This window comes from Alosa alosa, chromosome 18, assembly GCF_017589495.1.
Source record: "Alosa alosa isolate M-15738 ecotype Scorff River chromosome 18, AALO_Geno_1.1, whole genome shotgun sequence".
Lineage (NCBI taxonomy): Eukaryota > Metazoa > Chordata > Actinopteri > Clupeiformes > Clupeidae > Alosa > Alosa alosa.
In genome coordinates, this window is record NC_063206.1 from 8,546,901 (window position 1) to 8,569,716 (window position 22,816).

Consider the following 22,816-nt stretch of genomic DNA (forward strand, 5'->3'; position numbering starts at 1 on the left):
AGGTCCTACTTAATTAGCCAACACGGAAAGCCAAGCACACATGGATACATGTTTGGCACAAATGGATAGCCTACCAGCTATAAAATCTGCATGTTTGCTACAGCCAAAATGAATTATGAGTTGAAGCGGGAAACCTGTTTTGGTTGTGCGTGCGCGTTTTTGTGCACACACAGTCGCGCGCTTGGCTATGAACGGTAGTCACTCAAACACAGTGGTTTTCTGTGATTGGTTACCTGTTTCCTCGATCCGTCGCCATTCGATCCGAACACCCCTTATTATGCTACTACTGCTCTCCCCTTTTTGTTATTTAACTGAGAGCAGACACCACGTCTTGATAAAGTGTTTATTTAAACTTTCAATAAACCCTCGCGGCTTATCAACAACCTCAGCTATTCGGAAAAAACGCATATCTACTACGTCATCTACGAAGGTGGTTCATGAAGGAGGCTATGCCGAAATCTATAAAGCGAGGAAGCTGCAGGGAGGACGCTTTACATCTCTGAGAGATAGCCACACAGTTGGGAACTTTTCCTCTGTCAACGACATGACTCTACATCTCAAAGGGTAAGTCGGGAAACCTTTGTGGTGTAGGCTATGGAGGGACTGATTTATTTTTCGACAGTAAAATAGCCTGTATGTATGTCGAATGATTTTGAAGACTTATGCACGTTTCTCCGATGTGCCAGGGCATTTGACACAGTTCATATCTTGAGGGTGAAACACTTTGTCAGCATCCGCCTTTTTTACACGTCCTATCCAATCACTGACTGACAGTATTTCAATCAAAGCCTCGCACATATCGCTCTAGAATGTGATTTACGGGCAAGCAACAGTTAAGTTTGCTCAGCCTCGGGGATAGAGCCCCTCAAAAGGAATAAAATTCACATAAAAAGACATGCTGGTACATGTAACTTGTAAAACTACTTGAAATACTTGTCAGTTTCACGCAATTCAACCGAAAGTTAAATGACAGATGGAGTTATGGGTAAGGGTCTGGGATTTTAACCCTAAATATAATTTTGTGGACAGACCAGCTAACAATGCGTAACGCTGCAAATGGTCTCGTGTCATCTCAACTGGTACATTTTCTTGATGCATGGCCAGAGTCCTTTCACGACGAATTACCATACCTCTGTTTCCTCCCAGGTATTTCATTCCTGCATAGTACTGGAGAGGGTAAGCGGCTACCTCTTACGACGCAACGCGTGTGCTCGGGCACAGCTACTGGTTCTCCCACCTCTCGAAGGCAATTACACTTGCACGTCAAAGCTGGTTGAGCAGTGGGCCTTAGAGGGTCGAGTATTGGAAATGTTCGTGTTCGGGACTACTCTGATATCTGCGCTGGTCTCCGCGCTCACGTCGGTTTTGCCTGCGCTACTCCTGCTTGCGCTATCCCGGCAACTCTGGACATTCCGGTGGACCATCACACGGGACAAGGACTGCAAGCTCCCGTTACCTGAGGGTTCTATGGGTTGGCCGCTGGTCGGGGAAACTTTCCACTGGCTTTTTCAGGTACGATAGCCAACATAGAAATAGGTTATATTGTTCAGATACCTATATCCTTTTCTGACATTCGTTGTGCCTTTTAAATATTTTGTATAGTTTACTCTGAACATCTTTGTGGTTTGAACCCAGTGTGCTTCAAGACGCGCTCAGGAACATTTTAGCTCTGATTGCGCCTTTGGAATTATTCAGCAGCAAGTGTAGACTTGAAGAGGCAATTGTTCCTTGCGGTGAAAAACAGACGTTTTCACCTCAATTTCGTGCCGCACACACGTCAGGGAGGTTGTCCTAATAGGAAGGCGCTTAGAAATTCATGAAGGTGCACGCTACTGTAAATCTGATTTTAACTCACGTGTGTGTGCGTGTGTGTGTGTGTGTGTGTGTGTGTTTGCTTGCATGCTTGTGTCACTACAGGGGTCCAGTTTCCATATTTCTAGGAGAGAGAGGCATGGCACCGTGTTTAAAACACATCTATTGGGGAAACCTGTCATTCGTGTGACTGGTGCAGAAAACATCCGTAAAATTCTGCTGGGAGAACACAACCTGGTGTGCACGCAATGGCCCCAGAGCACGCGTATCATCCTTGGACCCCACACTTTGGTCAATTCTGTGGGGGATCTTCATAAGACGAAAAGGAAGGTAGGCTAGTAATTGCAATTATCTTGCTTTAATACTATCCACACTATTTGATATTATTTTTGATATATTTGATATTATTTTCAACATGGATAAATATCGATTATAGCTACTAGACTGCATAGATGAAAGCCTCAGGTGTTCGACAGGCATCATTTTTTTGTTTTTCGTTTTCATATCATTGTCTGCTTCTGTGTAAGATATGCTGCTGAGTGAGATGTGAACATGTACCATGCTTAATACAATATTTTATTTGTGAAATAATCAAAAAGTATTAATTCAAATGTTGACCTGCTGTTTCTTGTATCAGAAAGTCTAGTGCAATAACTCTTAATCACTCCCTTTCTGTCTTCAAGATCTTGGCAAAAGTGTTTAGCCGCGGGGCTTTGGAAACGTATCTAACGCGCCTCCAAGATGTTGTCAAGTCTGAAATTGCTAAATGGTGTGCAGAGGCCGGTTCTGTGGATGTTTATGCGGCAGCAAGGTCGCTTACATTTCGAATAGCTGTAACAGTCCTGCTCGGTCTGAGGCTTGAAGAGGACCGCATCATATACCTCTCTAAGATCTTTGATCAACTGATGAATAATCTATTCTCCTTGCCCATTGATGCGCCATTCAGCGGACTGCGTAAAGTAAGGAAAATACACAATCATCAAGACATCAATACAAATCTCTCAAATCTGTTGTAACTAATGTGCTTTAAGAGAAAATTCCATACAGTAATGCTCAGAGACATGAGATATCACTGTCGAGTATATTATTGATTGTATTTTAGGTTATGTGCACAAATGTAGTTTAATGGAATTGGAATGTGCCATTACTTGATGGCGCACAACAGCCATGCAGTAGGCTACGACACTTACTGCATGGCTATATCGTTACTTCCATAGGGTATCAAAGCTAGGGAAATACTCCATGCATCCATTGAGAAGATTATTGAGGAGAAGCTTCAGAAGCAGCATTCGGAGGAGTACTGCGACGCCTTTGACTACATGTTAAGCGCTGCCAAAGAAAATGATTATGAAATGACCCTGCAGGAACTTAAGGTAAACATGGTGGGCCTATTTAAATTACATGAAGAGATGCTCTTTGTCAATGCCATTGAAATTGAAGAACTCTTACTTAAGATTTAGCAAAGCAATGACTTAATTATGACTTACCCATTCACCCATTATTTGCCATTACCAGGAGACTGCAGTGGAGTTGATTTTCGCTGCCCACTCTACAACAGCCAGCGCGTCTACGTCCCTCATTCTTCAGCTGCTGAAACACCCTGATGTGGTGGAGAAAGCGAGGAAAGAACTTGTGATTGAGGGCCTAGGAGGGGAGAAGCACTCCAACAATGTAGCCCCCGAACACATAGAACCCAGCTGGAAGAGTATGTCAGCTGTGCCTCTGAACGATGCATCAACAGACCAAGGACAGAGGTGCCCAGAGGCTGAAAGATTACTAAATACTTCCAATGGCGTGCGTATTGGATACACCGTTGACAACGAGGCTTCTCGTGTCCAAGTCCCTTACTTGAGCTTGGAGAAGCTGACGCAGTTGCGTTATGTTGACTGCGTTGTGAAGGAAGTGCTCAGGTTTCTTCCACCCGTTTCTGGAGGATACAGAACGGTGCTTCAGACTTTTGAACTTAATGTAAGTGTTATTTACCTGTGTAGCCAACAGTGTATGTGAGAAGCTGATATGTAGGCCTATCGTAAAATTGAAGAACCAAATAGTGCGATTTCATTTCAGGTAAAGTGTTTCCAAATGGTTCAATGCTAGAGTAGTCGAATTTGCAAAGCGTATTGGAGGTATCCAAAACTAGGCTACAGCATTCCGACCCCACAGATCCGACTAGTGAGAATGAATTGTATATGTATTGTATTGTATGTGTATTGTGTGTGCTGGTCAAGGAGAAAATAACAACAATCATTTTGTAACATTGTCACATTTAATCATAAATTCGTTTAATGAGGAGTGCTGCGCTGTCTAGCCTAATCAATACGTGGACCCCAAATTATTTCATTGTAGATGGGTAGGTAGGCCAATTCATGTCATTTGGATTTTCGATTTCATATTTAGGAAGGCAGAATATCTTTCTGTAATGAAAAGTCCGTTAATTGCCCATATTATAATTTCTGATGGAATGTTTAAAATAAAAGCCAATAGGAGTGTCAAGAGTAGGCTATATATTTCTGAAAAGGGGACGTGACGTTTTTCATTAATTTATTGTTTTAATTCTGTTTGTCTTGTTTTGGTAGGGGTATCAGATTCCAAAGGGCTGGAGTGTAATGTATAGCATCAGAGACACACACGAGACTGCAGCCGTCTACCAAAGTCCAGAGCTTTTTGACCCAGACCGTTTCAACGCAGACCGTGACGAGAGCAAAAGCGGACGCTTCAATTACGTTCCTTTTGGTGGGGGCGTGCGGACATGTATTGGACGGGAGCTGGCTGTAATCATTTTGAAAACTCTGACTATTGAATTATTGGGAACGGCGGAATGGCGACTGGTCACAAAAAAATATCCCAGAATGCAAACAGTGCCAATTGTTCATCCGGTCAACGGTTTACATGTTAATTTCAGTTTCAGGAATTTCAGTGGATGTAACAGTCATAACCAGACAAGTTACATTTAAGAACACAAAATATTCCTCCATCTTGAAATTGAAGAACCGTTCGCTTTAAATTATTACATTATAATATACATTGTACAAAGGCTGTATCACTAATTGAAGTTATGGACAATGAACGGAGTGTTTCAGACTGCAACATAACTAGGTCACCCTTCAGTCAACACAGCAGCTGAGTGATGCTGAACATAACCAAGGACGCCAAGGAAGTAACTTTGGCTGATGATAGCCTATATGGTCTGGCTTATCAACGTTTATGTTCAAACAAGATCCATCATTGTTGTACTGTGATGTTTAAAGTCGTAGTTATGCCTCTATAAATGTGATGAGACCATAGCAGCACATAAGGAACATAAGCAGTCGAGACTGGTGAACGAACATTGCACGTCTTCGCTGAACAGTGGAGTTACCAGGTCCGTGGACTCATACAACCTATTCATTTGGTTACTTTGACTTCATTGTAAAATACATGCCTCATAAATGTGTTACACCCTGTAAGACAAAACTGTATAGTATATGTTTTAAATGAAGTAGGTCAAAATAAGCTCTATTTATAGATTACTGTAGAATATAGCCTATAACATAGTTAGCAGTCCGTGTATGTCACCACATTCATAGTGCTTTGACTATGCTGCATCAGGTTGGTTTGTTACTTTCTAAATACGAATATAGCCCATTGTGTGATTCCATTATTTTTCCTGCTGAATTCATGCAATGCGGAATGTAAAATGTGAAGAAGGGTTCATGTGCTGTGAATCAAGAATTTGGGTTGGTAAAAGGGAAGGAGAATCAAACCGTATAGCACTTTTGATCCACATACTCTTAGAAAAAAATATATATATATAGGTTCATATTTTCTCAATCAGAGATCTAATTTATGTGTGATGGTTTGTGTAGAGCATTTTTGGCTCGAACGAATTATAACAGGTTCTCTAACCGAGAAAAGTGCGCAAGACCTTTTTTTCCAAGTGTTGTGAGTAGGCCTATGTATATATTTGTATTTCTGTAAATTATTCGTTGTCGTGCTCTGTTTTAGACTGTTGGTTGTATTTTTTTTTATTATTATTTTGGGGTCAGGTTGTGCATCTTAAATCGTACCATATTAATGTGCAATGTTTTCCTGTAACCTATAGGCTAGATTCCTAATATGTGTATATCAGTTACATAACATAAAGGACATTGTAATGAGTATTATGGAAATAAACAGATGTTTTCAGTTAAATACAAACATTACAGGTCACTAACCTTTCATTCAGGCATTATGTTGAAGCATAGTTTGAAAGCTTTGATCAACCATCAGAATGCTGTCAGTTATCATCAATATAGAAACACCTGGTATAAAGAGGAAAGAGGACCCCTTGTCAGTGATTTTCAATAAAAATGTATGTCTGCTACTCATAATAGACAAAGTGGCTATTAGAAAATGTTTATACCCCAACTAGCCTTTATAGCAAACGTCCCTGTGACCCCCGAGTGACCTTTTGGCTTGAACCCTGCTCCTAGGTGATGATTTAACTTTGTTTTGCATCGACGTCATATGGACTCACCTCAGGGAAGTTTATGCCATTGTGCTACAGGTCATACAGTCAAGTCAGATTAGAGCAGAGATTTTTTGATAAATTAACCTCTGTCAAAGTAATCCTACATTTATTTCAAGATCACCAATAAATCTAAAACAAACAATTCATTTTAATCCCAGTTTGGAGGGACTGTCGTGCAGTTATGTTTTTCTAGGACTTCCCTGCATTGTCAAGAACCAGTGAACTTGGCGAATTCTGCATGGTTCACTGAGATGCCGAAGTTTGTGCTGCAGGTCACCAGCAGGTCAGAGAACTGGAGCCCAGTAATAGCGCTGGTGAATCATTCATTTATAAATCCTGAGAACAATACCCACAATGTAGTGGGCAGTGGGCAGTATATGCAGTGTACAATGCATTGAATTACGCAAGATGTGGTTTACTTTTATAAACAAGGAAATAATAAATAACGACAATGGTGATGGTTAACGTTTTTCTGTGGGTAGGTGGGACTATTGTAGGCTACTTAAAAAAGGAGAGAAGGATGAAAAGTATATCCAAAGTATAGCCAAAATAGGCCGATTAGCCGGCAAATTACAGGGTTCCTTTTTCTCATGCAGTATCGCTATTATGGGGATCATTTAGGGTCCCCATCTCCTACGGGGTGTGGTAATGTGTGTAGGCCTACACACTTAGCGTCCGGACAATCAGCTCATCTCCTGCCACTATAGCCGCAGTAAAGATGGAAGATCTACATCATTAGTGTGCGAGCAGCGACATAGCCTAGCCTGTCGCTATACCCCCAGGCTAACTGTTTGGGAATTCTAGGACAAATCATCCGAGGCTCGTTAGGCCACTAAGCAGGCATGCCCACACTCTCCACCACTGGTAAGCTTACACAAGCAAAAATATGGGCTACATGCGGTCTAGTAATTGACATCAGCTTGTTCAATTAATGGTTTTGTCTTAAACCTTGCGCTGAAAAAATGTCCAGATAACAGTTCAATTTAGAACAAAATGTAGGCTACAACATCATGTCACTGGAGCAGAAAACATCCGCCAGAAATAACACCGGTTCTTGGCAGGGGGCTTTACCATTTACAGTGCAAATTCCTTGAAAAGGTAAAATCGCAAGCAGGATGTGGCGATTCATTAAGTCATTAACGATGACACAGGATGTGGCGATTCATGGAGTCATTAACGATGAAGTGGAGTGCTACCGTCATCTTCAGGTGATAATGAGGACACAGGAGCTTTAATAAATTAGTCAATTTTCAGTGTCAGTACAGGAGGGCTTTGCAAAGATTTCACTGTAATGAAACGCCCGAAAGTCCACATAACCACTCACCTGACTGACGGCTTGGCTTCCACGTGGCCCCAGCTGTTTAATTAATACTCTGATGTCACTTCATAAGTGAGTAGGCATCGTCTTATCAAATGTTTTTACATTGTGCTTGTTTAGAGAGCACAGTATATTTGAAGATGCATATCCCTTCCAATGTGTAGAATACTCAAGGAAATTTAATTGTAAATACAATTGGGGCTCTAAACTCCAGGAAAACTCCTACAACAACAAAAAATAGAAATACCTACTGCAAATAGGTACCTTGTCTTGAAAATGTCTTTTCTTTGTTTCACAAAATAAATCAGCCCTTATTTAGATCTCAGCTGTTTCTCCTAAATCCACAAGAAAAACAAAGTATATTTTGAGATCTGAGTTGAACTGAAATTGAACTTGGGCTGAAAGAAGAGGACAGCTATTTTTCAGCTCTTCTCAGCTTGGTGGTCTCCCAGACTTACTTACTTATTCATTTAGCTGACGCTTTTATCCAAAGCGACTTACATACATCAGTTATTACACGGGCCAGTGTCCCCAGAGCAACTAAGGGTAAGGTACCTTGCTCAAGGGCATAATGGTAGCAGCCAGGAATTGAACCCACAACGTTGTGTGGCTACTGCATACTAGCCCAGTTCACCGCCCCAGACTGATGGGTGTTTTAATATTGGAGAGGCTTTTTGAAGGTTTCAGTGAAACATTTTCACAAAAGACTTTTATGTTTGGTTGTACCCCTTAAAATATGCAGATAAATAGTTTTCATTTTAGGTCAAGATAAAGAGACCATTCATATGAGTTGGAAGAATAAGATTGAAAATAGACAGGATCAGGATGCTGTAGTGTTTTTTGCGGCTATAGACTGCTTTTTTATAAAGCAACTGATGTTGCAATGTACAAATGTTTGAGAGTATTTGATATTTAAATTGAGTTTTATATTCAGTTGTAAATGGTGAATTTAGTTTGTGAATTTACACTTTTTGCAGTGTGATTCTTTTCAAAACATACTGACTTTATGTTTTAATCTGTTCGTCTTTTGTATAAGTTCTTTTGCAAATTCAAACTCTCTCTCTCTCTCCTCACCAACAAGTTTTTAACGCACATCAGTGAAGACTGCTGTCTCTTTAGACGTACACAGCACATTATCTAAAAAAACTGCACCTAACCGTATTGTGTGTCTGATGGACCACTGGAACATTTTAAGGGACTACCTGTCAGTCAGACAAGCTAAAAGCCTCCTGGTAGAGGTCATATAGAAAACACTTTGCTTTCAAGCCACTTGAGTTCTGAAAAGTCTAGATGGCTATTTATGTCAACAGATAGTATGTTCTATAATCAAAATGTGTTTGCGTAGTGTTATACCTTCCTCCAAAACACTAACTTTGTATGTGTTCATTATTATGGAAATACACAAGGCTCATAACTCGGATAAGTTAAATGTAGATTCTGTTGTGATTTAACAAGCTTAATTATATTTATTATTATTATTATTATACACGTGCAGTCTGTTTGTGAGGCTTGTGTCCTTTCTTTATTTCCCTAGTGATTAATGTAAAGAATCCATCTAAAAGCCCAGGGAACAGCTATTTAAATCCAACTGAAGATTCAGGCCTCATCACAATGTAACCAGAAAAGGCAAGGCGAACAACATGTAGTGCGAAAGCGGTACACTGATAATGTTAAACACGTTGTGTACTTTGATAAGTTTGCAGGGGCATTAGAGGAAATTAGCCAGAACAACATCGTGCCTCTGTTTTCATTCCGAAACCAGTTATGCCTGTGGCTAGTTTGAACAGCTATGGGTCAGGAGGTGACAACCACCCCATCTCTACAAAAATACGCACGGGCCACAACCCCAAAGTTTACACATGGCCAGCCAGACTCCGACAGCATGGGGAGGACCAGCAGATCCGACAGACCCACGTATGAACACAAAACTGACAATGGAATGTGTGCAGGGAAACACACACACGAAGAGAGACCTGATGAAAGGACGTGGCCTGGAGCATAAAATACATGTATGGAATTTACAAAACCACCAGTGGAATGTAGGTCATAGACTGGCAAAGCCTCGTGTCAGATGATGGAGACTCATATGCATGTTCCTGCCAAAGAGCCAAAACTGCAAAACATGTGCATGTACATAAAGGCAAACCTTGGTGACCGTAATGTGAGCATGGTGAACTGGGATGCGTCTCCCAAAACCATAGTTGAGCAACTTTGTTGGTTGCAAATGCAATTTCCCATTGCCAACCAACTAAGTTGCTAACATGGTTTTGGGAAACGCACCCCTGTATAAGTGCTGTTTGGAGGTTCTGCTGTATGAGTCTCTGGGACAAATGTCATCATAGCTTATAATGGCTGCAGCACTATGAATGTGTAGACTCTATGCATCGTGCACATACATGGATATATAGACTTCTTTAAATGCATATCTGCATGCATGTATAGGGGTGACATCGACAGCATGTTTGTACACAAAGGTATTTGTAAAATAAAAATGAAAACAAATGACAGGACATGGACAGGAAGGCATGAGTGCATCAGCTCCAGCCCTCTTGACACAGGCCTCAATGAGCACGTACAACAGGTAACTTGAGGTGAAGCTAGAGATCAGTAATGACATAGGGGGTGGGGTTCTTACAAGCAACATACATCAATGACTTGCATCACTCTGCCCCTCTCCCCTGTCCTGTGCACACGAGGATATGGAAATGACTCTTTGTGCATAGCATACAGAGTTCCTAATTTCAGTGCAAACATTCTTGTTTGCGTGTGTGTGTGTGTGTGTGTAGAGCTGCCAGGGGCTATTTGTCAGTCATGAACTCTGGTGGTAGTTCCAGCTTGTCCTCGCCGGGTGTGTGTGTTGGAATGTGGCGGGAGCAGATGTTGTCTGACAGGCCTGATCATTATCTCAGACCTCGGGAGTTCCGCCTGCCCTCCGCTCTCTACAGGTCACCTTAGAGAGGCGAAAGTAGAGACATCATCTTTTTTCATCTCTCCATTATCGTCATGTTCCATCCTTGTTGTTCTGTATCTCCTACACACATGCTTTATAAAAGTGATTACTGCCATTAACTTAGTAACTGAAGTTATTGCAGTTTTACAGATTGCAGTTTGGCAATTGCAGTGACTTTCTTTTCTGCAAACATGCACATTATCAAAACATTAACACTGTTTTGCTTTCATGACTTGAAATAAATCACTAGTGCTACAATCTTATGTCAAGGTCAGACAGGGTCTGTCATAACTTACATCGTCCCTTTACTTTGCTGGTCTGTGTCTTTCACATATGCTTACACCTACAGGTACCATTCCATTGAAGCTTACAGTACATTTTCTCAGAAACAAAAAATATATACTCTAGGCTAGTGGCTGTACTCCACAGTTCTATTCTAACGGTCTTCCTTTAACTAAACCTAACAACAATAAAAGTAACCATCAGAAAATAGAAAGACCTTGTATAAGACTTTATGCTGTAAAAAGTGGGGAGGACAGACTCGTCATAAGGGCCAGGGCGCAGGAGAGACAGAAATGACAGCAGATAGTACTGAACTAAAAATCTGGGGGCAACTGGAGTAACCACCAAAACATCTCAACATCCTCCTCAAGCCCCAAGTGCTTTGGCAAATCCTGTGGCAAGACATGATGACGTGATATGAACAAGCTCCCCATAATTTAATCTCTTGTTCAAGGAAAATTTTTATTGATGTTGTCCAAAATCCTTTTATTTTACAGTAAATTTATATGAAATGCTTCTGCTGCTCTCTGACAAAGGTACCAAATTCTTTGCCCTTAATGAGGCAGCAATACTATGTTTGTAAGCATAACCTTGCAAAGAACTTTGCCAAAAGAGAGAATTGTTATTGAGAAAGATGATCATGTTACAGCAGGCACAGCAGACCTCATTCTGTGCTGTCAGGGGAGATCTCATTTTCAGAGCATGAATGAGTGCACACGACCTTTGACCTATAAGGATGTGGAATTATATTTTGTATTGCATTGGTCACCTATCTTTTTAGTATTTAATTAAACACAGTGAGCCTTTGGATGACACATTAAGAGTAAACGTTTATATAAAGTTCCCCTAATGCATCCATTTAGGGTAACACGCACACACGGACACCTCGGGAGAGACTGGAATGGAGCAGATTAAGCATGTCGATACATTTTTCATGAGTCTAACACAGCCCTTCAGACTCAACAGAAAAGTGAGAGTCCCTGTCGAGAATTGAATCATGCATCCAGGAAATGCACCCTTTAAAGTCGAGGTGCCAGGTTCAGTGCATTATCTAGAAATGGCCACTTCATGAAGTTTAGAGTAGTCAGGGTAGAGAGTAGAACAGTAGCGATACTCTAGTGTTAAACTATTTTTAAAAAGTGAGTTTTCTTTGGAATAAACATAATTGGAGTTGGCAGTAGGAATGATCATGTTGTCAAATCAGGACATGAATATTTCTGTGCCAGACTGGAATGCCTCTTGTATTTGTGAGAACCTGTTTTTCCATTCACTTAAGTCAGGCTAGTAGAAACATAAACACTGCAGTCAGACTCCCAGCATCTCTCCCATCGGACAGACAAGTGCAGCCTTTGGAAGGGGCTTTCAAGAGACCAACATCCGTTTTTTCCCCTCGATAATGCAAGTACAGTCAAGTCTCTCAGCTCAAGTGCCTCAATTTCCCAACGGAGCGAGAGTGCACCATGATATAGATATGAGCCCTACTAGGACTCGTGTGCTTCTCTTCGCCCTGTGAACTGCACTTGAACCTGTCTGCCTAAAGGAGGAGATCCAGCTTGCTCTCCTGGGCGGAACTGCCGTGGCATCTGGTGACCTCAGAGTGGAGGGAAAACTTGGTAGTGAACTGCAGCTCCCCTCCTGCCTCTCAGACCATGGTCTGAACCTGAACGTGGCAGAACTCCGAGACCACAGTGATCTTTGACCGTTGGCTATAGACTCGGACGTCAAGCGTCTCCATTTATGTCCTCGTAAATTCTTCTGCTTCCTGTCTGCTGGTGAACGGTGAAATAACGACTTGACAGAGAGGTCTGTCCTCTGCAACATCCCACAATGTTGACATTCGTGTTGATATGTAAATATGTATGCCATCACACCATGTATGCATACAGTAGGTAGCTGTTGATGCTCATTGAGCTCAATGCAAATCAAACCAGCTAATAGGCTAACTGAAATAACACCCACGCCAATCTCTAGGTATGGTGAAGGGTATGTGATGATGTGGGGCTATTTTAATTCCAAAGGCCAAGGTAACAAGGTAACCATGAAATAACTGGCCTTTAAAAATAAAAATCTGCCTGTCTCTATGGGAATTTAACATAGGGGTGGGAATACTTATGATCCCTGTATTTTAAGGAAGAACATTTATTTATTTATGATACACTATTCATTCACTAAGAAAATTGGTGTCCTTATTATATAATTGGTGTCCTAGATATTTCCTCATTTTTCACTTAAGGCATTAAGATCAATTTCCAAAAGATGATTTTATATTCCTCTTTTCAGTCAACTTTAGCATGGGTGCCAATACTTTTGGCCATCACTGTATGTAGAATTAAGCCCAAACAATCTAACTTGTAAGTAACAAGTTAAGTTATATTGTCCTAACCTGTTGCACCAATATAAGAGAGAATTGAGAGAAGAGTCTCAGGAATGGAAAGTACTGTGCACACACACTACTTAAACACATAGATCAGCATGTACACACATTAAATATATACACATACTGTATATAAACAGTCTGCGTATGTATACGACATAACAAGGAACACTACTAGCACTACTGTGGGTATCCTATGGTATCTTTGGACAACAGAACAAAACAAAACAAAACAAAACAAAAAAAAACACAGTGGGATAAACTTTGGCTGACCTTTCCTGATGGATCTGCTGGGATGTGACTCAGATTGTACACCTGTTTCACGGGTGTTAGGAATAACAGGAAACGGCTGAATAGAAAAAATGCTGGAGCGCATCCCACTTTACACTCACTCTCTCCTCTCCGGTCTCCTCCAGCCCTCACGCTTTTAAAGCTCTCTCACTGTTTTTATTGCTCCAATGACACAATGCACTTTGCGCTACAGCCGAGGGCCACTTCGTAGGGGGAAATGCTCTCTCTTCCTCCATATCTGTCCCCCATCTCTCTTGCTCACATGCTGCTGAGTGCAGGGTATGCTTAGACTTACACCGGGTCCTTCTTTGGCTCTTTCTTGGGTGCTATCCATTTAACTGCTCAGAGACACACGTCATAGCCAACGTCTGAATGAATGATGGTACGGCTGTTTCCCCCAGCAGTTTTAACAGTGTGGAGGCTACATTCAGAGAGAGACAGAGAGAGAGAGAGAACGAGAGCTACAAGCATGGTTACACTCCTTTACTAATAGGAGTGTGCTTGTGTTTTTATGTTTCCCATTGGTGGCCCTTAACAGATTGTAGGTGACCTCTGTGTTTCCTGATGTCACCTTCCACAATTTATGAGGTGTTCTCTGACAGAAGGTGAATGATGTTTGTCTGGCTGCCACAAATCTCTCAGCACACACACACATAAGTTTGGCCTGAACATCAAGGTGACTAAGTGTACCAGAGGCTGTAATTTACCATTACCCTGTACCAAATGTTCTCATGGTTTCCTCCACTAAAGTCTATTCAATGTGATTCAAATATTGAACAGAAGGCACAAGAAAACAAATCTGTTAGTGGTCGCTTCTACTCATAATTATACTTCTCTGCTTGATAAAATTTCACATCTCATACACATGACTAAAGGACTTGAATTCTACCCTGTACCTCCTGTCGTTATGCTTCAGGTCTGTAAAGTGAGCCCAGCGGTTGAACAAAGATGAGTTAAACATTTCCATCCATTCGACTTAAAAAAAAAAAAAAAAACTCCCATGAAGGAATTACTTGTTGGTGCCTCCCCCTTCTTGGCTGGTTCTATCCACCTTCATCTCACAAAGAAATCAGCAGAAGTTCCTTGAACATTAGCAACGATAACTTCCTAATTTTTCTGCCCAAACAACTCATTCAATTTTGTTTGTCACATGCAAATAACTTGACCTAATCGTGAACTAAGTTCTTGGCATCCAACACAGTTCATGTGTCAATGCGTTCTGCTTCGGCTCAGTCATGCCCTTGAGTGTCTCAAGAGGATACACCATGAGCCAGGGGAGTTGCAGTCCTAATTACACAGTAGGAGCATTACTCAGGGCATACTTCAACTCTGAGCAGCACATGAGGGGCCTGGGGAGTTTCTGTGTTAAAGATGCACTCGCACATTCCCCCTACTGGCAGGGTTATATACAAGATGCAACAGTTCTTACAAGAAATGACTTGTATAAACCACCAACCACCAATCAACCATCAACTTTTGAAAGTGAGCACAAAAAACAATAACTGGCCTAATAGTACATGAACTAAAAAAAGCAATGATTTTTTTCTGACATTCGGTGATCTCAAATTGCATATGAAAGCATATGTGGTTAAATTTACCCAGTTCCGTGAGATTCTGTCAGAGTAACTCAGATTAGCTGTAAATACAAGATTTTCCAATCTAGAGGCCTTTTGCCAAAACTCTTTCACAGCACTGGTTGCCAAAGTTCATGGGATTTTTAAGGAGAAACTTACAGGGTCCTTCAAATCATAACAAACAAGCAATCAGCCTGTTAAATGAAGCATCACAACTCCAGGTTGACAGTTCTATAAGGGCCAAACACAGAAGCAGGATGTGACTTCATTTATCAAATGGCATTATAGAAATCAAAGCATGTAAGTATACTTTGGCTGAGTGATTATTGTTGAAACTTAGACTTTGAAAATCAATAAATGTATTCTAATTCTTAATAAAACAGTGTAAAATCATCCGTAGAAGCGACCCCTAATAAGACAGGGTTAACTCTGCAGACAAGACCACATCACTTTCTGCTGTTTATCTATTTTGTGGAGGGGATTTCTGTGCTGTCAGCCATTGCTCGGAGACAGAGGCTTATAACCAAAACAGTGATTACAGTTTAAACTCTTCCCCCTGGTCTCCCTTCAGTCTACCTGCTCTGCCAGGTGCCTGAGCCAACTCTGCCATAGGCTGTCATTAAATCCAATGGGAGGTGAAAAAAAACAAAAAAAAAAACATTTGCGTGGTTACATCTTATGCTCGGGCCCTTTGATGTCTCAGCTCCTGGAACCTGTGGTTTACCTGCGCCTCGCTCACCTGCGTCAATGCTGACATCACCGCCACAGTCAGGGTAGAGGGTCAAAGGTGGGCCAGGTTCAAACCGCATTGCTTTCGGAGGCAGTGACCCCTAGCGACCATAAAGAGTCACTGCACTTACAAATAAAACATCAAAACAAATGAGTTCAAGTCTTTTAATATTAATTATATATGTGTCAGAGGTATTAACCATATTAACCATTTTGCAATAACGACTCCTCTGAAAATCGAGGATTCACAAACATGCACAATATTTAATACTGTAATCTCCCAATATGATTGCTATAAAAATACCCCTATGAAGAGATCCAAATGGACCAAAAAACCTTTTCCACTGGCTGGAAAAAACAAGATCAAGTCACTGAACCTTCATTCTACTGATAGACAAGACTGACTAGTCACTGACTGAAGCCAACACCTATCGAAATTACTAAGATGAGACCAGAGACAGCTGAAGAGCCATTTTGTATAATCTGACCCCTTTAACACATATGTTGCTAGAGACCCACTGTAGGAGGAAGTACTGACTGTTATGGCCTCCTGACCTTGTAGAAAAGGCACAACAATTAAAAGCAGCTCACGCAGAGCTAATAAAACAAAGTAAACTCATTAGTATGAAACAAGATAATAGTATCAGGCAGAATCACACGATTTATGTGACTGAAACAGAAAAAGACAACAGTTTGGAATTCCCCAGGAATAATTTGGTCCTGTCTTTCATTTAGTGAATGGCTGAAGGCTGTGAGTAATTTTGTGAACAGACTGGTTGAGAAGTTCATGCCCTGAGATGGCATGTCTCATTTGGAATGACACCAAATGAAAACAAACCCCGTCAGGTTTATCACATGACACCATGAAAACAAAATCCCTTTCACACATCCCGCTTCTTGTTGTGAAGAGGCTGCCACTCACCCTCAGCGTCTGTGATAGTCTAGCCAAAGAGTTCACTCCGCTGAGCTCAAGCCTGGAATTTCCCTGACAGGCCACCGCTGGAATCCGACGCCGCGCTGGCCTTCAGAGCGGAGGCTTCGGAAGCTGCTCCTGTGTGCAGACGCGGAGGCTGCAGGCCGTGCTGCTGCTGCTGATGCTGATGATTGCTGGCTGTCTGGCTGGTTGGGGGTCTGTGGTCCGGAGGAGGCAGGGAGCACCCGGGGAGAGCTCAGGCCAGTGTGGCACGTCAGGCAGTCCCACGACCTGAACTTCACCTCTCCCTCTTGGTTTGGTCTCCAGATTGGTCATTCGTTCAGTTTGTGCTTTGGTTTGACTTCCTCGTCCTCCAATAAGCGCACCTGTTCAAAAACGCAAACAACCTCAATGCTTCATTCGGTTGTATGGATCACCATGTGCAGTTTGTATCTCCTTACAAACACTTACATTTTATTAAAGATGGAAATTACAAGACCCTACATTACAAAGAACTGTCAGTTTGCAATTGGACTAAACCAGAAACAGGAACGCAGCCACACTCAATAAACAGCAAAAAGTCTAGCTGACTACTCATCAATAAGTGCACACAAGTTGTGTTGAGGATGAGCTTGTGGGTGGAGGTTAAATCACCTTGGTCTCTACTATGCGTTGGTAGGCGGGGCTGCTGAGCTCATCCAGTGTCTCAGCGGCAGGTTTGTTGAGCGTCTCAGGTAGGAGGAGCCCCAGACACCCGGCGGAGATGCCAATCAAACAGAACACCATGAAGGGCATGGACACGTGCAGCACTTTCTGAAAGACACCAGAGGTGCGTTCAAATTCGCACCCAACATACTGTAGGCGAACGCTTGCAAACAGTTTTCCGTTAGCCTTGAGTTTTCGGCCAACGTTTGCGAACAATTGCAAACAGTCTGAAGAGGTAGTTCTCCGTGAACATATAGTGGAGCTGGACATGAGCTTGACGAAGGCAACAATGCCATTACCGTCACCAAATCGTTCAAATTTAACTGTTCAAAGAAAACATGTTCACCACAAGTGTTTGCCACTGTTCGCCAATTTTGGACGCACCTCAGGCACCAGATGTGAGGGAGGCCACAGTAATCACTGGGAATCATATTATGGCAAAGGCTTTTCCAAACATGGATACTTTCTTACCTACCTCTCTAAACTGGGAGTTTTATTGACAACTTATCGGAACTCCCCCTATTACCGCCAGTCCCGTATTTCCGCCGTGTTGCATGTATGTGTCACTTAATATCAATTTCTATACAAAACAAGATGGCGGATTCCTAAAGAAACGCAAACACCCACTCCATAGGTGTATCTAAATTAGCTATGTACCAAAAATGACATTTTACTGTGACTCGAAGAACTGTAAACAGTGTTGTAAGGCTGCGTGTACAAATCCACTTGGAGCTCCAGTGGAATTTTAATTTCATGACGAGAATTCTCGGTCTAACCGTTCATGTGCCATTGAAATGGCGTAAATAGGCGACCTACCAGGGCAGCACTAACCTCCGAGCGTGGTAAACAAAATCGGATATTTCAGGCAGTAAAAACCCCAGTAAGAACCAAACCAGATTTGGTTAATCTACACACCTATGGCTACTGAAAAATGTAAGGTTCATTTATCAAATGTTATTTTTAAGTATTAAAAAACATCATTGTTTTAGAATTTTCTAAAGAAAGTGGTGGTAATTGGAGGTGTTACGATACTTGTGTCACATGTCTGCTACTTTTGGGTAAATCTCCCAGCTCAAGATAAGACTGTCATTATCAAATCATTATCAATCATTATTAAGTCCGATCAGTCATTTTTTTTAATTTACAGCTCTACATTATTATTTATAATTATATATGGTGTGCCATATTCTAACTTTGGAGCAGTAAGAGTAAAAATAGAGAAATCACAGCAAAATTGTGCAGTTTAGAGCTTGAAATACAAAATATAAAAATTGTACATAAAATGTATGTCATCTCAGAATTTCTTGTTTACTTAGAGTAGTTGGAGGAATTATTTACAACAACTTTCTCCCACAGTCCCCTACATGCCATTACAAATTCTTTGGATGGGAGTTGCATGCATAAGTGGATGACTCATATCTGTCAGCCTCCCTGAGTCACACAGGGCTGAGGCACATTATCCGAGATTTCATAACCATCCACCCTTGACAACTTGCACTGGATCCACATGTACTCACCAAGGAAGGCACAAATGGCGCCAGGATTCCCCCAACCCTGCAGGACATGGAACAGACTCCGAGCCCAGCGTTTCTGTGCAGAGGAGAGGTCAGAAGTCATCAGCAGCAGAAAACACAAAAAAAACGACATTACAGCCCATCGGCTACTCTGGAAGACTGTTTATAGCATTAGCATACATCTGTACCTGATAACAGTGGGGTAGAGCTCTGATGTGTACACATACACAATGTTGAATGCTGCACTGACCATCAGTTTGCCCGTCAGAGCTAAAGAGTTCGCATTAAACCAAGAGTCTGTGGGGAAAGTACAGTTCAAGATGAACAATTTTAGGACTATATTTACTGAGTTCACAAGTACTTCATAGTAGTTACAGTATATCTTATGTATACTCTCGGCATGCCATGTTATGTTTTCTTGGGAGAAATGTAACTTACCAGACTCTGTTGGCATGACCATTGTCAATAAACAAGAAAGACCTGCACAGACTAGAAAGCTTGCCATTGTTTTCCTTCTCCCAGCCCTGATTGAGGGAAACCAAAGCCAAATACTGTATTCAAAAGACTAAGCATCAAACCAAAATATAACAAAATGTACAGCTAAATGTTTTGAATCCCAATGGTAAAATTATTTTAACTATTCTGATCTTAACCATGAAATTAGCCATGTAAACACCAAGTCGACCATGCAAGATGGGCAGTCTGTAATCATACAAGTGAAAAAAGAAAAGGTTTTGTATGTCTAGAGAGGCTTACCACTTTTTGTTGATAAAATATATGCAAAGGGGGTATGCCGGAAGCTCCACTAGTCCATACATGGCCACGCTGAGGTAGCGGTTTCCTGTGTCATCACTTGCGTTCATCGTCAGCCCATAATAAACCAGGCTGCATGCATACCTAGAGAAGACAAACAGTGCACGCAGAGGTGCCATGGGTGTGGTTAGGCTTCTGAGCCCTTATTTACATGGCAGCCAAAGTGCACATGCTGTCAACAAGCAGTTCCTGTGCATGAACACGTGGGAGCACTCTGAGCGGAGTCATCAACTCAAGGACTGAAAGGTTTGTATTGGTCAGACAGGTGGAGATACAATGGAAAACATGGAGTGAAATGGCATTAGTTGCTCAACTTCTTCCCGTGCAGTGGTGTCCTGAGAGATCACCAACTATTGATGAAGGTAAAATCAGAGGTCTCCAAGAGGTTCCCCGAGCGACCGTGTCCACACTCACCACACATACATGAGCACTAACGTCCTCCGGCGCAGCACTGGGTGGGTAATCAGGTTAATCAGGCCTATGCTGGAGCCATTGTGGCGGTCCGAACCGGGGGTGCGCTTGAGCTTCAATATGGGTCTGCCATTGCCGTTCCACTGGGCCAGGTCCTGCAGAACCTCCTCGGCCTGCTCCGTTTTCCCACGGGAGTACAGCCAGCGAGGAGACTCTGGAAGAGTCCTGGAGGATGGCGACACAAGCATTTCACTCATGAGCAGGCAAATAAATCTCCCAAAAGGCACTTAGAGTGTCTCCTACATTAGCCAGTGTAATACACACAGCAGATACATACTTTGTAAACATATTGAATCATTTCAGATTTATTTGTTTGGAAAAGACCATGGAGAGAGTTCTCTTTTCAAACATCTTCATATGAATGTCACTGAATTAATACAAGGGTCCCACTAGCCCCCTCTGCTTCCTGAGTATGTGACTGCACGTACACGCACAGGAGAAAGAAGAGAACACCAGGAGAATTCGCCGCTGTGGCCAGATTGCGCCATGGCCTTATGAAGTAGCCAAGGGCAGCAAACAAGGCAATTCCCACAGCAAAGGTCATGTTGGTCAAGGTTCCTAAAAAAGAGGAACATGTGATATTGTCAACAAAGCATAAATAACTTACTCCTGAAATGCTTCAGTGTCATTAATGAACTATTGTCCTCTTCCTAAACAATACAATTTGACACACTGGCATTTCTAAGCATTTCTAGCACAAATACAAAGGCCAGCATGTGAGCATTACCGGTCAGGGCCCAGTAGGACTTGCCCACATACTCCTGGGTTAGGACAAAACAGACCAGCGCCATCCCTCCATTCATGAGCCCCACTAACAAACGGGACAGGGCAAACACCTCATAGCTCGGGGCCAGTGCCGTGACGTAGCCAAACAGCACCTCGAAAAACAAAGCTGAGGGGAGAAACAGCAGATGAAGAGAGGGGCATGGGACTTAGTAGAGTAACCAGACATTTAAACATGAAACAACTGACTTAGCTTCTTATGTGGGATTATTTTCCCAGTGAAAGTAACATGTGATTACACTGAAGGCAGAAGCCTTTAAATCAAAGCCATGTAAGAGTGGCACACTTCTACCAACATGACACATGACACAGTTAGATCATTTGGACTACCTGATAGTCCAAAGTGCATTTGGGTGAATGCATTTCCTTTTTACCTGACAAAAAGACTGGTTTCCTTCCAACCCTGTCCGATAGGGGTCCAAAACATACATTTCCAACCAGAACCCCAGCAAAAAACAGAGCTCCAGCTAAACTGACTTTATAGGCTTGATGTTTGACCAGGTACCACTGGAAAAGAATACATTGGCATGAGGCTCCCATTGGCCTACATCTCTTTTGCAAGATCAAACAACAAATCAGGCTATGCAAATTACACCAGATTACAAATTACACCTAGCCTGGCGGGCCATCCTATATCATTGAAATGTGTACAGGCTGAGCAAATTAATTTGCCGCCGCTAGGGTGCGTCTAGATTTCTAGGCTAAATCACACCAGAAAACTATTTGAAACGCAAAACTCAGCATAATGACACAGCAATGTGTTTTCCACACTTAACTTTCCTTGGATGAAGGTAAAGCCACTTACCTCTGTAACAATAGAACTGACATCTTCAGTGAATGTTATTTGACTGCTTATTTCGCCACCTGCATCATCTAGTTTCTCCGTACTCAACTTTGGCACTGCTCCGATCAAGACTATTAGCATGGACTGACATGCCATATAAATCTGCAAGAAAACATCTTAACTGTAAACAATAAACACATTATGGACAGCAAGCGGACCGGTAGTGCCACAGTTAATTATATCCTGAAAAAATTGACAATAGACTCGCTGTGTAAATAAGAACACGTAATCAAGTCCACGTCTCACAAATGTACTGGGTCTCTGTCCGGAAAACAACGACGCAGAAAATCTTCCCATGCTTACGAATGAGGTTACAGAAACTTCAAATGCAACATTGTTTCTAACACGGTAACCCTGACCAGGAAGAATAAACAGCAATGGTGATGTTTCGTTGTTTTACGCATTGACGGTTTTACGAGTAGCCGTCTAGCTACAGCTAGCTCATTCAGTAACACATGATGGTCTGTGTATCTCAGGTAGAAAGACACTGATCGCTCACCTGTAACAACGTGAGCACTGTCACTATGCGTTTCTGATATGTCCCGAACTCTCCAACAACTTGGAATGCCTCCTCTAAATCCATTACAGGATGTGCGTTCGTAACGGTATGGCATCACATTACGTGAGAGGGCTACGCTGATGGCTGGTATCCAAGATTCCGTTATCGTGGCGCTGTTCTGTCAAGAACAGCCACCGATAACAGGAGCTAGCTTTGTTTCGCAAGAGATAGCTTTGATTCCGTTCAACTATTTTTTTTTTCTCAGTCAAATCAGACAATTTTACTTCCGGGTGAGTTTCTAAGCGATCATACCAAAATAATAGCCTCTGCAAGTCTCACGAAATTACAACGATTTGACTAAATGTAATTTAGATCTAGATTATGATACACCATTGGTCTTCTCGCATACACACACACACATATATTAATTATAGCCTATATCAAACGGACAAACG

General features: G+C 41.9%; 2 protein-coding genes across 3 annotated transcripts; one reads left to right on the forward strand and one right to left on the reverse strand.

Annotated features, from left to right (window-relative positions):
• The first annotated feature begins 325 nt into the window (after nt 1–325).
• Nucleotides 326–6,228, forward strand: LOC125311563 (cytochrome P450 26C1). The gene is made up of 7 exons (XM_048269758.1): nt 326–564; nt 1,147–1,512; nt 1,918–2,142; nt 2,496–2,771; nt 3,030–3,185; nt 3,328–3,780; nt 4,389–6,228. Exons 2-7 carry the CDS (start codon nt 1,309–1,311, stop codon nt 4,764–4,766), a joined length of 1,692 nt encoding a protein of 563 aa, XP_048125715.1. The 5' UTR covers nt 326–564; nt 1,147–1,308; the 3' UTR covers nt 4,767–6,228.
• A 9,742-nt stretch (nt 6,229–15,970) lies between these two features.
• Nucleotides 15,971–22,624, reverse strand: slc22a15 (solute carrier family 22 member 15). 2 transcript variants are annotated; one of them, XM_048270637.1, is made up of 12 exons: nt 22,362–22,624; nt 21,824–21,964; nt 21,393–21,525; nt 20,963–21,127; nt 20,670–20,793; nt 20,179–20,400; nt 19,708–19,848; nt 19,390–19,475; nt 19,140–19,248; nt 18,955–19,027; nt 17,387–17,545; nt 15,971–17,118 (listed from the first exon to the last, which is right to left on the reverse strand). In XM_048270637.1, the coding sequence occupies exons 1-12, from the start codon at nt 22,443–22,445 to the stop codon at nt 17,065–17,067; spliced, it is 1,491 nt and encodes a 496-aa protein (XP_048126594.1). In that variant the 5' UTR covers nt 22,446–22,624; the 3' UTR covers nt 15,971–17,064. The 2 variants fall into 2 exon arrangements, with proteins under 2 accessions (XP_048126594.1, XP_048126593.1); XM_048270636.1 differs by having other exon boundaries at nt 20,664–20,793; nt 22,362–22,623.
• Nucleotides 22,625–22,816: the final 192 nt, after the last annotated feature.

Coding starts and splice junctions, on each gene's coding strand:
- LOC125311563 (XM_048269758.1), top strand. CDS start 1,309: ATGTTCGTGTTCGGGACTACTCTGATATCTGCGCTGGTCTCCGCGCTC. Junction 2,772..3,029: donor CATTCAGCGGACTGCGTAAA/GTAAGGAAAATA, acceptor TTACTTCCATAG/GGTATCAAAGCTAGGGAAAT. Junction 3,186..3,327: donor TGACCCTGCAGGAACTTAAG/GTAAACATGGTG, acceptor TGCCATTACCAG/GAGACTGCAGTGGAGTTGAT.
- slc22a15 (XM_048270636.1), bottom strand. CDS start 22,445: ATGGATTTAGAGGAGGCATTCCAAGTTGTTGGAGAGTTCGGGACATAT. Junction 21,128..21,392: donor GAAACCAGTCTTTTTGTCAG/GTAAAAAGGAAA, acceptor TTCTCCCCTCAG/CTTTGTTTTTCGAGGTGCTG. Junction 19,028..19,139: donor CTCTACCCCACTGTTATCAG/GTACAGATGTAT, acceptor TCCTCTGCACAG/AAACGCTGGGCTCGGAGTCT.